General features: G+C 37.1%; 1 protein-coding gene across 2 annotated transcripts in view; it reads left to right on the top strand.

Annotated features, from left to right (window-relative positions):
- Ptprb (protein tyrosine phosphatase receptor type B) overlaps positions 1 to 17096 on the top strand; it is a 125644-nt gene that overhangs the window by 5679 nt on the left and 102869 nt on the right. For both annotated transcript variants that reach the window (XR_012450907.1, XM_074083913.1), the window contains exon 3: positions 6875 to 7131. Coding sequence is in view for 1 of the 2 variants with exons in the window: in XM_074083913.1 (XP_073940014.1) it covers positions 6875 to 7131 (257 nt within the window). In the remaining variant the exon portion in view is untranslated. The remainder of the gene's footprint in view (positions 1 to 6874; positions 7132 to 17096) is intronic.

Here is a 17096-nt window from a genome sequence, read left to right as displayed (position 1 = left end):
AATGACTATTTTTCATTTCAGGGCCATTATGAAGTAAAATAAGGGTTACTTGAGCACAAGCACTGTAATACCATGACAGTCAATCTAATAACCAAGATGACTACTAGGTTTCTAGTGAGCATATAGCATATACAGTGTGGATACACTGGACAAAGTTTTGATTTAAGTTCTGGGTGAGACAGAATGTTCAGTCTTGTCTTGAGAGTCATCACATTATTCAGAATGGTGTGAAATTTAAAACTTAAATGTGTTTATTGTAGGAATTTTCCACTTAATATTTTTAGAGTATGGTTGACTGAAAATGAAGAAAGTGAAATCACCATTAAAGGGGAACTTTAAAATTAATCTTGTCACCAATGCTCAGCAAATCCTGATGAAGTTAATAAATGCTTCAATTTCCAGAAAGTGTTGAATATCAGAATTACAGTGAACGATAAATAAGTAATAAAACTTTAAGAACTTCTTTACATAAAAATAAAATAAAAAAGAAGCACTCTGTGAAATGATACATTGAAATCATGGCTATTGCCTGTGTAGTCTATCCAATCCAAGTGTAATTTTTAAACCCACCAAGCCATCAAAACTTACCGTTGTATATGCCAGCAAGAAATAGTCTTGACCTCATAAGCCCAATTACTGAAGTTTTATATGAAGTTTTATATGAAGTTTTCTAACTGATGGAGAAAATTGCTCCTTACTTGGCCTCCATGTCTCCATGAGAAAAAGGAAAATTTACTTAAAGGAGCTTAATGCTTTGCAAGTAGATCTAAGCAAATAATTCTTGACAGGGAAGTTCAAATATTCTAAAATTAAAACTGGCTTCAACATCACCAGCACAAATCCATTTGCTAATGGGTAGACTGTGTGGATACAGTCCTAGGATTTCTGGGTGAAGGGTAAAATATTTTATTCATGGTTTAGATACCTTTTCCAAGGTTTGCCAAGTTCACTTTTATTTATGGAAAGCTATATGGTTCTCTAAAATTATAACCCTCATTCAGGTGCTTCCTATTGTATAGAGTAACGTAAAATATGTCACCCCACCAATCAACACTTATTCAACACTTACACATATTCATTCATTGAAGTCTTATATTGATCTGAGGGCAGGCAGATTTTCAAGTGTCCTTAATATGACTGAGCTGATGAAATCACTAAAAACAGTTTTTGCTGATGCAGAGCACCATATTGTTGTCAGTCTGATATAACTGCTGGTTAAAGTAATTGCCTAATTGAGGTGATTTGAGTAACAGGATAAAGTGCCTAAGCATCGTAAAAGATAAGCAATTTATACTGTGTCAGGTGAAAATGTTGTAGTAGAAATTATTTGCTTTAGTGCCTGGCAGAAGTGTGTGTGAATACAGTTTGTGGGGGGAAACAAAAGGAAACAGAACTTGTCTTTTCTATACACAGATCCTCCTTGGACCAAGTTGGCTTTCACAATCATTTTAGTGTTCTCCTTCTTTCTAGCATCAACATGAAATTTTTTTTTTTTTTTTTTTGGTGGTACTGGGGTTTGAACTCAGGGCATCTTGCTTGCTGAGCAAGTGCTCTTACCACTTGAGCTACTCCAGCAGTCTAGCATGGATCTTGTAATGGGCCATTTTCCATTTTCTTACATAATCATTGAACATAGTATCAGTGGTACTCTATATGTGGCCTATGTGGTCATTGAAAATGACTGGCTTGGCATCCAGATTCCCCAACCACCTCGACATATCAAGGTGAACTGGGACTTTTTTCTTTTATTTTCCTACTGTGAGTCCCTTTCTCTATTTAAAAAAAATAACAAAATAATTTAGTAGATTTTCATGAGTCCTAAAATTGTCATTTTCCCTGATGTATGAAAAAAATTAAAACATATTCTTTGACTCTAAAATTCCTTTTTTTTTCAAAGAATTTAAATCACTTTGTGGAGCCTAAAGATGACACTAGGTATTATGCCTATTGTACCTAAAGGACAGGCCAGTCCTGGGCATACCAAGTTATTCATACCTTATCCCCTTCCCCGTAAGTAGGTTCTGGTGCGGCCCTAAACTTGGAAACTTTTCTATCCAGCATGCTTTCCTTCTTCTACCCTACAATCTGAATTGTGTTCTAGGAGGAATTTTGTTATAACATGGAAACAATGTAGTTGCAATAGCACAATAAAGCTTTTAAAAATAGCTTTACCATATTGTTCCATTGTGTAAGAGCTTTTCCTTGTATTTGTCAAAACATGTTGCATGTTACATGGGAAATGTATATATATTTTTAAACAACATCAGGAGACTTCTAGACACTAAAATATCCAAAGATCTACTATTTTTAGTGTCATTTCACACACCTAGTTCAACAAAGTTCAGGAGACAGGAAAATAAAAGTATTTTGATAGCCTTACATATTTCTTTAAGGGATTTTTCCTTCCCATCTATTTTATAATCCTTCAATACCCACCTAAGAAATGATTAAAATTTCATTTTAGTTCATATTATGTACATGAATAAAGTCATACATCTAGATATATCTGGAGAAGTTGTTAGAAATGCAGGTTCTGTGTAACATGCCAAATCTACTGAGTCACAATTTCTAGAGGGAGGCCAAGGCAAATGCCAAAGTTTGCAATCCGATGCTTTAAAAATTCACAAAACATGGAAGTTGAATGTTGAGGACTCTTTCTTACTTCTTAAATAGCACAGGTTACAAACACAGGCGGATACTTTCAAAATAAAGCCACAAAAATGTAAAACCAATTCAGTATAGGTGTCTTTTCCTGAGGAATCTGTGATTCAGAACCTTCATGTGAAGGGTATCATAATAAATGGATATAGCTGAAAACACAATTTCGGTACAGCAATGCCTTTAATTTCATAGAAGATTACCAAAGAATTGTTGAACTCATTAAGTCAATTTATAATTTTACTATGAGACTGTCAAATAGTTTACTTTCTTGACATCATTTAGTAAGAGTCAAAACCTTTCCATTGTAACTTCCCGATGGGCACATTGTATATATACTTGGTTTTCCATGAAGAATGCTGATTCTAAGAAATTTTACAGATGTTCATCTGCATTATTAAATAATCTTTTGTGAATAGTTACATTTAGTTTAGATATCCATTGCTGTTTGGATACATAGATAGATTTGACAAACGTGTGTATAGATAAGGTGGATGCTTGCACACTGAATGTCTTTTTCTTTAAATTATTTGAGAGAGAATGGCTGAACAGATGTACCTAAGACCCAAAATATGTTATTATTCTTTAAATCATTTTTCCTTTATACCTATAATACGACTATAAAAGTCAGGTTATTAATATAACAATCATCTAGTTTTCAAACCAAATTGCTCACTTCCCAGTAAATGCCAAAGATATTCCTTACATTTCAGAACTTTTCTGTCTCTCCAGTCAAGGCAGGTCCCCCTCCCCACACATGACCTTCTGTGTGTCTTTCTCATGTCTCTTGCATTCTGAAACTCTATGCTGGTGAAACAGATGATAAGGATCAACCTCGCCCTGGGGAATAGGGACAGATTCTAAGCATCATTTGAGAATTATCGAATATTGTTAATATTCTCATATTGTCAATAATAAACCCTTATTGTATGCACCTAAAAAAAAAAAAAACACACAGGCAGAAAATGAAGAGATACTGGACCTGAGAATTCTGTAGTTTATTTCTGTGGAAAATAAAATGGGGTGCCCTAAAGTGGAAAATGGATGTGTTTGGTGAAGGTGTTTTAAAAATATATATAGAAGGTTAATTAAAGACAATTACAGAAGACTGAACATTTTTTTCCATGAGTCAAAAGCTGCATGCAATGGTAATAATAAGTTATGCTACTTGCAGAAGAAATTTCAAGAGTGTTTTGATCATTTATCTAACTAACTTTGGGAGAGTCCAGTTTCATCCACTAAATTAATTGTGAAGTTAACTACTAAAAAATAGTTCTAATATAAAAATTTACCAACTATTCCTTAGTGAAGAAGAGTAAGCATAGGTTGAGATATAAGGAGTGTAATTACATACTAGGCATTTGGAAGCTTGTTTTTGTTCCTAACCCCATCATTAAAATTTTTTTAAGAATCTGAGAGCTAAAATTGTTATAGGTATTAGAGGATTAGTATTGGCCAAAGCTCAAAATGACCAAAATTCTGATCTCCATATATAGAAAGTTTTCCATCCTTACAATAGACAGATGTCTGTTTAAAGTAGCATTTCAAACACCTAACTCAACTAAGACTACAAAATTAAGACTGTTTCTTGGAGTTTGTTGCAAAGGAATCTCACTAATACTATGGTTGAGTTTGTGATGTAGAAAACATCTTGAGGATAAATCTCCTAGTCTATGTCCAGAGTGGCTAACCCAGGTCCAAAAGAGTGATAGTGGCATGCAATTTAGAAAGAAAAAAACAGAAACTAGAGAGAATGTCTAGAAATCTATCAAAGCATAGATTTAGTAGATATACAAGCAGAGTTGCCAAATAACATACACAGTGCCAAGTTATTGTGAGTTTCAGATAAACAATTTTAATATATTTGTAATATATAACATAATATTAGTATTATCTTCATATTACCATTTTTGCAATATTCCAAAAATAGTGAATTATGCTAGGATATTGTTTATCTGAACTTCTACTTGAACTGGTATCATCTATTTTTATTTGCTAACTTGTCTTGCACAGGTACTTTGCACAATGCTATAATCTCAAGAAAAGAATGCTTAGTAGCATGGTTATTCTATTAACTTTTATGATAACTTTTGTTATTTATACATTGCTAAATTATAAAAAGTTTTTCTATTCTGCTCCTCTTTGTGCCTTATACATATCTCTTATTTATACACATTGTCATATGAAATATGTCAGCTGAAATTGGAATAGAAAAAAAATGAGGCTCAAAAGAGAGATCAGTAAAGTAGTAGCTCAGGGAAAATGTGAGGATTAGTTACTTCTTTAGGGCCTCTACTTGGCACATAGTAGTTGCTTAATAGATAGCTGTTTGAGTGAATGAAAATAAAATGAGTGAAAAATAAAATCTTTGCTCTGCCAGTCTTTAAACCCAAACTCTAAAGACTTATGGTTATCTAACTCTATGGATTGAGTCAATGTAAGTATCTAAAAATGCCACCTCAGCCCACGGCTGTGCTGTAGAATCGGGCCACACAAAGAGCAATCCACATACCATTAGCATTAGCATTACCTGAGCACTTACTAGAAATGCTGAATCTGACAGTCTCTACTGCTTCAGGATTTGCATGTTAGCAAGATCCCTAAGAGATGGAGAACGCATATCTAAATTATTGCTAGAAACCATTTTCTTTTTCAGTATGGGAAATTCAGCCTTGTAAAGCTATAAGTCAGTCTAACAGCTCATACATCTTGAATCAATTCACTGTTCTTCCAGAAGATAGTTAGTTCAGAAAATACAGCAGTCTCATGTCTTGAGACTCACACAATTAGAATTAAAAAGTTTGTATCAGTGGGTTGTAAGTGACAGATAAAAGTAAGAAGTGCTTCCCCTGCTGGTTTGACAGTAGTGTGACCACAGATAACAATTAGGTGCCACATATCTCAAAAATCTAGAAAGAAGGATTCTAAATATTTTTTACCATAAAAATGATAAATGAGGACATAGATGTGTTTTTGTTTTTGTTTTTTAATTTTTATTTATTTTTATTTTTTCTTTTATTCATATGTGCATACAATGTTTGGGTCATTTCTCCTCCCCTCCCCCCACCCCTTCCTTTACCCCCGCCCCCTCCCTTTTCCCAATAGATGTGTTTAACTTAATTAAACATTACACAATGTATACAGGTATTTAAATATCACTGATACCCCATTAATTTGTACAATTTTTATGTTTTTATATATCACTTAAAAGCAAAAACTTCAGAGGCAAAAAAAATTGTATTAAAAATGTTTGCATTGTGATTAAAGAAATAAATGTCATCACTCCCCAAAGAATTGTCAATCTTCATGATGAAGTTAGGAAAGTCATTAACAGTGATTCTCCACCTGATGTTTTCTTAATGCCTCCTTTGAGAAGTTAATGAAAGCTATTATGCTACCCCATGGAAGAAAATGTACACCTGCTGGATACTCAGAATTTTGCAGTGTTTTAAAGCTTCATGACCACACCTGAAACCAATTCAGTGGTCCCCTAGATCTTCACATAGTAAATTTAATTCTGTCTTCTACACAGAGTTTACATTTTTTGCTCTTCAAACTGATGGATGGGTAAAGGATGGGTGATTTAGATAGAGCAAGTGGACATTGTCATATACTCATAGGATATTTGCTTTTTCATAAACTGAGCTTATCCACATGCCCATGTCTTTATTTTATTTTTTGGCACGTATTAATAGTACAAGAGGGTTTCATTGTGATGATTCCATGAATGTGTACAGTGTACTTAACCCCTAAACCCTCTTTTACAAAGTGTTTGGTGGTTTACATTGTACAATTTTCACTCCCCAGTACCCTTTCCTTTTCCTCTTCTCACTCTTGCTGACCCCTCCCAGACTGCCCCACTTTAATACTCATGTCCCATTGTCATCATCATCATCATCGTCATCATCATTACCATCATTTTAAGTCTAGATTCCACATATGAGTGAAAACATGCAGTGTTTGGGTTTTTGAGCTTATTTTATCTCACTCAACATGATGATCTCCAGTGCCATCCATTTTCCTGCAAATGACATAATTTTATTCTCTTTATGACTGACTAATACTCTATGGTGTGTATATACCACATTTTCTTTATCCATTGGTTGTTGTACATGCCCATTTTTGAAAGAGTCTTCTTTTTCTAAGTAAGTTTTCTTTTATGTGAAGAATCCACAATATAAGAATAATATTTGCAACTGTCCTTTCTTTACCTCAGCTGGCCTGGGAGCAGAAGTTTCAATGAGGAGTACTAGAAACACAGCTCCTCCCCAGACCCCCACTACTTCTAATACAGTTCCATATAGTCCAGAACACCTCATTAGGAACACCACAGAGGTCTACATCAGGAATACCACAGAAAACTACAGCCAGAATAGCAGCAAGAGGCTCCACCTCAATCTGCACGTGACTGGAATTGCAGACACATCATGGGCTCCATCAACTACTCAGCCTTTGTCCAGCACCACTGAAGAGGTAAAAGGAGAGGGGGTGTGGAGTTGGCTATGAGTGGCCTCAAAAAACCCATCACCTGAAAAGACTTGTTTTACTAAAAAATGCCACTACTGCAGCAGGGTATTATTGGTCACTTTGTGTCCTAACTGCTTTAAAATGTACATGAATGCATTTTGTATAATGAGAAAATCTTTGAAATGGAAATTTCTGCATCTTTATGAGGTGAAGATAAGTAGGGTTACTATGCCATAGCTGTACTCCTATTACTTAGCTACGTTTTTTGAGCCAAAGGGAGGGGTGATGATCTTATATGTGGCCTGAAGTCAAGTCATAGAAATTGAAGTCAATATCTTGCAGGTGATCCTGCATATATCATTTAAGGGAAGGGAAAAGGTTACAAATCAATGGCAGTTTCAGAAATCACTATAATTGACTTGGAAGCATGAATAGAAGTTACATGTCTTTTCTATACCAACATCCTCAATGTGTCTCCTACCTATGACCTTTAGTCCACAAGGTGACAGATTAGTCAAATGACTGAGAAGTAGTGATGACATGATCATAGGAGTCTTTCTGTTTTGAGTGCTCATCTCTTTGCTTTTGCTTTCCTCTCAGAGCTTTGGGTCACTATTTGGGCAGCAATGGGATAATTGCAGAAAATCAAAAAACCCTCAGGTTTGGGGGCTAAGGGTGTAATTCAGTGACAGAACATGTGCTTAGCATGTGCAAAGCCCTGGGTTTGAGCCCCAGCACCAAAACCCTTGGTGGTGTTTAGGCGGTTCCTAATAAACAACCCAAATAATTTAAAGAAAGTAAAAGCCTAGCTTTTCAAATGACTGAATATCCATTAAGTGCTCTAGTTCCTTTTGCATTGTATAGAACCTAATATTGCTTATGGTTCCAGCTAGAGAGCACATACTTCATTATTGATCACAAAACAAATATAGTCTCAGTACATTGAACAAGTCATGGGACTTTATTTTTATCTCCAGTTTTCCTTTACCATAAATCTTCCCTCTGACCTACTTCTTTCCTTGCCTCTGAATACTTAGGAAGGCCCCATTACTTTTCCAGAAAATTCTTTGTATTACTTTAAGACATAGCACTCAATCTCAACCCATTAACAAAAATATCCACTCTTAGAACCCAAACTCTAAATTTGACTTAAAAGTTTGTTTCTCCTCTCCTATCACTCCACCCAGTTTGGGCTTCAAGTGGGAGCAGAGGAGTACATCCAAAGTCTCTCACTCCACACCTAGATTTTTACTCATCTCTCAGTCAATAATTATGGTTTCAGAGCTGCCTGGGCTTGGAAAATGGTAAAGGAAGACAGGAAATAGGAGCAGAAGAGCTATGACTTAAGGATACCATCATGAACTGGCACTGTGCTCTCCCTAATTCTCCAACTCCCCAACCTTTCAACCACTAATGTGAGTGAGAGACTCACCACATTTGAAAGTGAATGCTTCTTGGTGGGGCACCTCCTCATTTTGGCTGCATGAGTCCCAACCAAATCTTCCATTCTAACATTAGCTTAGAAGAGTATTCATTTCTATCTGAGCTTATAACAGTACAGAAAAAATTAAGCATACCAAATATGAAGCATATTGAATAAAAACTACCATTAAAATATATTTGCCTGAATACTAAAAGTTTGTGTTTTTAGCAGAAGAGAATATTCTCCAGTTTTGGTCAGGTTTGACCATTATGAAAGATGGAGAAGTCCAAAATGTGTCCAGAGCAACCAGCTACATACAAGTTCTGTTGTGGGCATACCACCCATCAGTTGGGTCAACCCAACACTGCATTACAGAGCTCATATGATTCAACTACTGAGCTGGATTTGCAACTTTGGGTCATAGCAAACACACTGATGATTTTTTAAAAGTGTTTTTCTAGAATAAAATCCACTGCTATGTTTATGTGAGTTCCCAGATGAGACACACAAATGGCTATGCAACCAATCATCTCATAGCCTAGTTTTTTTCTTAAAGCTCAGGTAAAATCCTGACTATGCCCTGGGAAGCTAGTGTATAAAAGCTAAGCTCCTTCCAAAAACAGTTTCTAGAGTTGCAGCTTCCCATAACTCTGAATCTTAGTCTAGGTACCTTTGCAAATAATTATTTCATTGAACAGGAGCATTTACTTTATCATAATCAATTATAAACAGCTACAGTTAGATATAAGTCACTTAGGGAATAAAGTTCCTATCCTTTGAGAGTAATTTCAAAAGGTATCTTGACAGAGAGCACCTAGAGAAGTATGGGAAAAGTAAAATCATTCAACTTAATTGCTTGAAATTGTGTTTAAAAATTTCTCTGTTAGTTGCTTTCTTTATTACATAGCACCTGGTTTGTGAGGATTTGGGATTGACTTATTCTTATTGAGCTGTGGATTGGGGTGTTCTGTATTGTGTAGAAACTGGAAAAAATCTGAATATGAGCTTCTGGAGTTTATGGTCTATATTTATTTCACTCTGTATCTCCAGCACCTGAACATACTGCTTATTACTTAATAAAGTTTTTTGGAAAAGAAAAGGTAAAGATAGCATTATAGAATTTCATAGATAGCACAATGAGGTCAAAATCATTGTCTGTAAGATCAGCTCTGAATGCACTAAAAATTTAGACAGTATAAGGTCCCTGTAATAATTCTCCCAGGTACAAGAACTGAATGTATAATGAAGATATCAAACATGTGTTTTGAATCAATTCTTCATCCAGAAGTCAGTTCCTTCTTGCTATTATGACTTGTGACACTATTAAATTATCTGACATTCTTTTTGTTCCCATAAATATGAGCATCAGGTAGAATTTAAAACACTTAATCCAAGATAGAAATTACTATGGTTTAGGTATGATTTAAGTGTGTCTCTCAGGGTTTCATGTGTTAGGAGCTTGATCCTCAGTGTGGTGATATAGGAAAAGGTAGATCTTTAACAGGTAAAGCCCAGTGGGAAGTCAATGGGGGTACTGCCCTCAGAAGAGATTAAGGTTGTTCTCATGGAACCCTGGTTAGTTCTTTTAAGAGTGTTCTTATAAAAGAATAACCCTAGTCACCTTCCAGACACTCTAGCTTCTTGTCTGATGATATGATCTCACTCTGGCACATGCTTCTGCCATTGCAATGCCATCCATCATGAGTTCCTCACCAAAGCCAAACTAATGTTGACACCATGACCTTGAACCTCCAGAACTGTAAAGTAAATAAACATTTTGTCTCTATAAATTACCTGACCTCAGGTATTTCATTACAGTAGCAGAAAATGGGCTAATGCAGAATACTAAAAAAGAAAGAATAACAACTGAAATGCTAAGCTTTTGTGTTTGGAAATGCTATGACATATCATTAATTAATATTTATGGAGCGACCATAGTACTCTAGACTCACAATCAAGGATGAGTTTGGGTTGGAACATGGTGGAAATGTTACAAAACATTTCCAAAGAGAAAGTAGCATCTGTTTCCATCTCGGGTCCCTTTGAGAGATGAGGAAGAAAACATAAGGCACTTTGAAAAGGGGTGGGAGGAACCCATGGCTATTAAACAACCTACCATATCATTATCATCATCATCATCACTATTTTGTAGGTGCCTGGCTGAAAAGTAAAGAGGTTAAAAACTTGCTCAAAATAGTCAAGGATGGTGGCACATACCCGTAATGTGAGCACTCAGGAGGCTGAGGCAAGAGGATTGCAAGTTTGAGGCCAGCCTGGGCTACATAATGAGTTCCAAGTCAGCCTGGACTACATGGTGAGACCCTGTCTCAAATAAAAATACAAACAAACAAAAAACATAAAACAAAAAACTCTAGCTCAAAAACTCACTTAATAGGGAGTGACAGCAGGAAGAGGACACACACACACACACACACACACACACACCCCATTGAATTCATTGTCGTCCTATTCACATATGTACAACACCTATCAGTGAAGGCCAATGCCAAGGAAGACGTGATATGAAGTTCAGCAGCCACTCTTACTAACAATACTGCCAAATCATCCTAAGATGACCCTTTTGGGAACAGAATATTTCCTGTCTTTCTCTTTTTCTTACTCTTCTCTCATATCCTTACTTGCCAGAGTGAAGAGTCTGACTTTAGAAGGTTGTGTGCTTGGGCTGGTGATTGGTCCCAAACTCTGCTGTTCTTTCTCTCTTTCCCTAACCCCAACCTAGACAGTAAATGGATTATCATGTATTATAGGCCTCAAGTAATATCTGGAAAGTAGTGAAATAGTGTTTAATTAAAAGTAGCTCCTGATATTGTTATTATAAGTCATATTATGTGGCTGTGTGTGTCTTCACAAGGACTAAGTCAGTCGAACAGGAAGCTTGTCTCTAAAGTCAGGAAATATCTAGGTGAGTGGTTCTCTAAGTGTGGACACCAGACTCAAAACTTATCAGAAATGCAGTCACTTGGGCTCTACCCTACACCCTACTGAATCAGAAACTGGGTATAGGGCCCCCAGCAATTGTGTTGTAACAAGTCCCCCAAGTCACATTGATGCACAAGTTTGAGGATCATTGATCTAAATACATCTGGTCTCTGACCAACAATATCTTCCCCATGAACTTGTGAATGCCTACGTTTCTCACCATTGATGACACTTTCACGCATTTGTGTTAAAGAGGGATGGAGGAGGCAGGTGTGCTAATAAAGTGAAATAATCATGTAGCAGAAATGACTTTATCTCATTACAACTTCCTGCTGTCACTTTGCAGATTATCTATTCCTTAAACAAATGGGACTCACAGTAGGTAAGTTGAGCCTGGGAACATGGGACACTACTGCTACCCACTAAGGGTTGCGTTAATTAGAAAGATGTTTCTAGGCACACACTTCCACCATGAGTACACAACATTGGCAGTGGAATGTGGGCTGTATTTGAGACACACACACACACACACACACACACACACACACACACACTATCAGTCAAGCACCACTGGATACAACTTACACAAAGAGGTACCATATCCTTGTGCATAGGTCTAGTTGTAAAATCAAATCAGGAGCAAGTGTCAGAAGTGTGCCCTGTGTGTATCAGCCATTCTATATTTATTTGCCTTATGGCTGATGGGAGACTGGCATGGCTGAAAGCTAGAGGAGGTCAGTCTGTTAGTAGAGCTGAGTTATAAGGTGCAGAAGGAAGAGTTAAATATGGTGAAGTGGCATCCAAAAGGAAGGTGGTTGAGCCTTGGGATTTTACTCTGGCTTCCGAACCTGACCAGGCTCTGTCTATTGCTTGAGCAGTAGGCTCTCCGGAGAGGTCCTGTCTGGATCCCTCTTAGCCATGTGTCTTCACTGCAGGTGGTTTGTTGCAAAGGCAAGGAGCTATGGCTCTGGTGTCAAAAACTTCTAATTTAAATCATAGTGGTATCCTTGACTACTTACTCATCTCAAGTCATGCTTCTTCTTTAAAATAAGAATTATTATAGGTACTTGTCTGTCTCATAAGATAATTGTAAGGATTAAAATCTGATTAAGTAAAGTACTTAGTACATTGGCCACACATGATAAGTACTTATTCCGTAATGCTAGCAGCTAATACTAGCTTCTCATTGTCTTTGCGCCATCATTCCTACCCTGCCTACTTCATAGGGTTGTAGAAACCAGATGATCTGGCATATTCTGTGAAAATGCTCTGAAAGGGATAAAATGCTGAATGTGCATTAAAAATGCTACTGGCTGATTGTGATACTGCCAAATATCTACAAATCTTGTTTGGTGGTGCACCTCCTCCTCCCTCTCCCCATTCCCACCCCTCCCGTGGCCTGGGGGAGGAACTGCATTTCCTCAGTTCATGAATAGCTATTGTGGTACTGGTCTGGGCTGTCACAGTTCTGCATTTCCTTCCATTTGGCCTTCAAAGAGATAGCGTACCCAGTGTGAATCTTCAAATAAATGAGGAGACAAAAGCAGAAAATACCCCCACTTGTCCCCACCCCCTGCAAGTTTTGGGTAACTCCTTTATTGGCTCACTTAAAGTATGCAGGGAGACACTCAACTGTTACCATTTTTCTGTAGCCAGAACTAGTTATAGGACAGCAACTCTCTTTACTGAAGTCACTGCCTACAGGGAAAAGAAGAAAGACATTGAAAAAACCCACACCATCCTCCAAATCATTCTTCATGACTTTTAGACTGCCCAGTCTAAATGGGATAAAATATAACAGACTATGAGAATTCCAATACTTCAGAAAAGGCCATGTGAGGAACTAACATATTGTGGGAGGGATGTATTTCTAAAGTTATTTATTTATTTATTTATTTTGAGACATAGTCTTTCTATATCTAGAACTTCCTCAAATCCCCAATCCTATTTTAGCCTCCAGAGTGCTGGGATTATAGATATATATGTCTGGTTAATGACCCTACTTTATTATCATTCAAGGTTAATTCTGACATGGGATGCGATTTCTTGGTTTGCCATCTAAGGTGGATTATAATGTATCAATAGCATTCAAAAAATTTATAGTTCACTGGACCCCTCCAGCCTTAAAATCTCAAGGATTTGTCATTTCTTTCATTTTTCCTTTATTTACAGATCGTTTGCATTGCTTTCCATTTTGTGAACAAATGACTGTGTTGCTATTTTGTCACAATATAAATTACGTGCACTAAAAAAGGAACCTCAAAAAAGAACATAGGCTCATTAACATGCCGCTATTTCTCTGGCACACTGGTTTCCCTGGGGAAGGAATGATGCAGTGGGGAGAGACAATAGCAAAGGAAAAGGAGACTGAGCTTGAAGGGGAAGCCAGCTGAGAGGAAGCCTATGGCTCTCAACCCTGGCCACACCTACATCAGAATAAGCTGTGAGATTTTTTGAGATACAGCTCTAGGATTCCACCTCAGACCAAGTGAATCCGAATTTGCTGTAGGACCTGAGGGCCTAGAGGGTGAAAATCAACCAGGGTCATCCTAGCGTGCAGTTAGGTTTGTGATCCAATGTAGAATAATGGAACAATCACATTGTTAGGAAAAACAATATAAGCAAGAACATAAAGTGCATTATCACTTGGATGGAAGAAGATGCTATAGACATAGCCAACCTGTTATCATTCAAAGAGGTCAATGTCTTAAAGGTCATTTTGAAAACCTGAGGAATTGTTCTAGATTAATGATGATCAAGAGACTGACAACTAAATACAGTGCAGGGTCCAGGACTGGATCCTATACTAGAGAGAAAATAAAAACTACTAAAAAGAACATGACTGGGATTGCTGAAAAAAATTGAAATACGGACTGTGGATTTAAGTTTTGTATCAATTTTGAATTTCCTGAATTTAGTAACTTTACTAAGGTTGCAAACCTAGTTCAGGATATATACAACATATTTTGAAGTGGTTCTAAAAAAATAAAAGTTCTACGTGGAGAGAGAGAGAACAGAGTCTAGCAATAGCTACTTGGGAGGCCGGTCACCAATTAAAAGTACAAAACCCTAACTAAAGCAAAAAAATAGCAGGGGATGTGGCTCAAGTGGTAGAGCCCTGCTTAGCAAGCATGAGGCCCTAAGTGCAACCTCAGTACTGAAACAAAAAAGAGGAAAGACATAGAGAGAATGATATGATAAAGCAAATGTGGTAGAATGTTTTAAAAAAACACTTGGCAGGTTTGGGAAAGGATGTGTGGAAGCACTTCATACAAATCTTGTAGTTTATCCATAAATGTAAAATTATTTCAAAACTAAAAAGTTTTAGAATAAAAGGAAGTGAAAAGTTTACTTGAGGGCTTCAGAGGATGGAATGCAAGGGAAGCTAATGAGTTAGGATAGGTCAATGGCTCAGACATGCCACGATGTGTCTGCTTTCTTCAGGGACCAGGACAAGAGCTGTTAGGATATGGGATAGAAGGAGAGGACGCCAGGGGAAATGATATGAATTTGCAAGAAAGAGCAGTGAAGCCAAGAGTCAGAACTGGCAGATGAGCCAGAGGATAGGCATGAAGATAAGAGGCTCTGAAGAAACTGCTAAGTACTTTAAATCTCTGAAATTTACCCTAGCTATTGGTGGCATCCTTATAGTCTACTCAGAATAACAGCTTTAAAAACCATATATTGCAGAATATGTTGAAAAGAGAAAAGCCATGAATTCAAGAGCTATCTTTGAAGCAAAAGTCCCTTTCCATTCTTCCCATACATTGAGGGAGCTTGCGGCAAATTCTGACCTACTGTCACCATGTCTGCATGAGATCCTCCTGCTTGATAGAGCCTACTTGGGGGGCTTACAGGTACCTACTTTTCTACCAAACCTCTTATTTTTGGATCCCTATTACTTTGGACCAATGAACAAGCTCATGTGTGTGGCTTTGCTAGGTGCTTGGTGCTCACCAGTGTCTGTAAACTTTCACATCTGTTCCTCTTTCTGCATGGCTGTACTTCCAGCCCAGAACAGCAGAACTGTGGGAAGAATAGAGCAAGTGTGCACGTCAGTTTTGATTTTAGTAGCTTAAGCAACAAAGTCAGAAAGGACCTCTTGATTGCTAAGAAGCACTAGACCTGTAGTCTGGCCATGTGGAGCAGGAATTACATAGGCATTGGTTTATACTAAAGCTTACATGCTAGGTGTTAGCGATGCTAAGAATGCCAGTTCTACATTGGAGCAGCTGAAGAGTACTATTTTGTTGAAGATGTACAAATAAAATACGTAGCTATGCTCTTGTTTAGTGGTGGGGTGTAAATGTTTACTCTGCTGATATATGACAGACTTTGAGTCACCATAACGTGGGGATGTGGAAGAGATAATGAAGAAACAGGACTCCATCCTTCAAGGGGTCTATAATCTCACTGATGGTCTTAAAATTACATTTTTTAAAAACATGATAAGATCCTTTGATCTTCTGCTTTGATCACTGTCAGTCCCAACACTCAGGGGCTCTAAGATGCCATGTGTTCATTCACCTCATCCAGCCGAGAAGGGTGTGTTCAATTAGACCCTGACCAAGAGTCAGGCAGAATGTGGTTCCATCCAGCATGGTTCTATATTTTGATTTTTTTAGAAAGCCAAAATTCAGATTTTTTTTTTTTACAGGCATAATCTAATTTCCTCAATATTACTTACTTATCAAGATTTTTTAAATAATGTTAAATCTTGCTATAAAAACCAAAAAAGTCACTTTGTGGTGGCCAAATACCAAATCCCCTCTTTGTGACCTCCAGTGACTTCATGGGAAATAATGTGATACACAGAATTTCTAAAAGGTAGGCTTTACCCTCCAATCATCACTTTTTAAGGGGGTTGAAATGGGTGTTATCCTTCTCTTTAAATTCAATATTATCTTGTTTTGTCTTGTCTTATTTATGTGCTATCCTAGAATTTGGTGAATAAGTGCTGTGAAAATCATGACCTAGCACCTGAAACAGTACTATTTATCAACCACACTCATACAGACTGCCCCATTGAAAGCATCAATGCCTTTACGTGGCTCATCTGAGCAGACTTATTTCCCAGGGTGGGGTGGTAGGATCTTTGGTGAGAATGAAGATGCAGCAGAAGCCCAAAGGTTGAAAAAGAGTCACATCTGATAGTAAGCCATTAGTCTGCCTATGGTTATAATGCTATGATAAAAGTGATGCAAAGCCTATTTCCCCAGGACTTTAAATTAAAAGGAAAAAAATGTGAGGGAGGGAAAAGGGTGAGAAATTGCTGTAGGAAAAAAAAAATAGCAGGAAACCTTAGAGATGTGTCTGAGAAAGATGATAGAGTCTGATGTTAGAAATTCCCTCCTACTCCTCCCTTCCAGGATTTAAAAAAAATCTTGGCATGGCCGACAGACTGAATAACTGTAAGATGTCTTTGGTGCTGATCTTCTGAAGAGCTTCTCTTGGGTACAAAATGAGAGCATTTTTAAGTTATTGTCATTTGGATATTATCAGAAAGACATCCTTATCTATGGACTTAACATTCTCCAGTATTACTAAGTGTTCAGCATTTACGATTTATTTTAATGATATTCATAGAATATTATTACTGCTAATAACA

The sequence above is a fragment of the Castor canadensis genome, chromosome 8, assembly GCF_047511655.1.
Source record: "Castor canadensis chromosome 8, mCasCan1.hap1v2, whole genome shotgun sequence".
NCBI classification, from domain to species: domain Eukaryota; kingdom Metazoa; phylum Chordata; class Mammalia; order Rodentia; family Castoridae; genus Castor; species Castor canadensis.
This window is presented reverse-complemented; position numbering and strand designations above follow the sequence as displayed.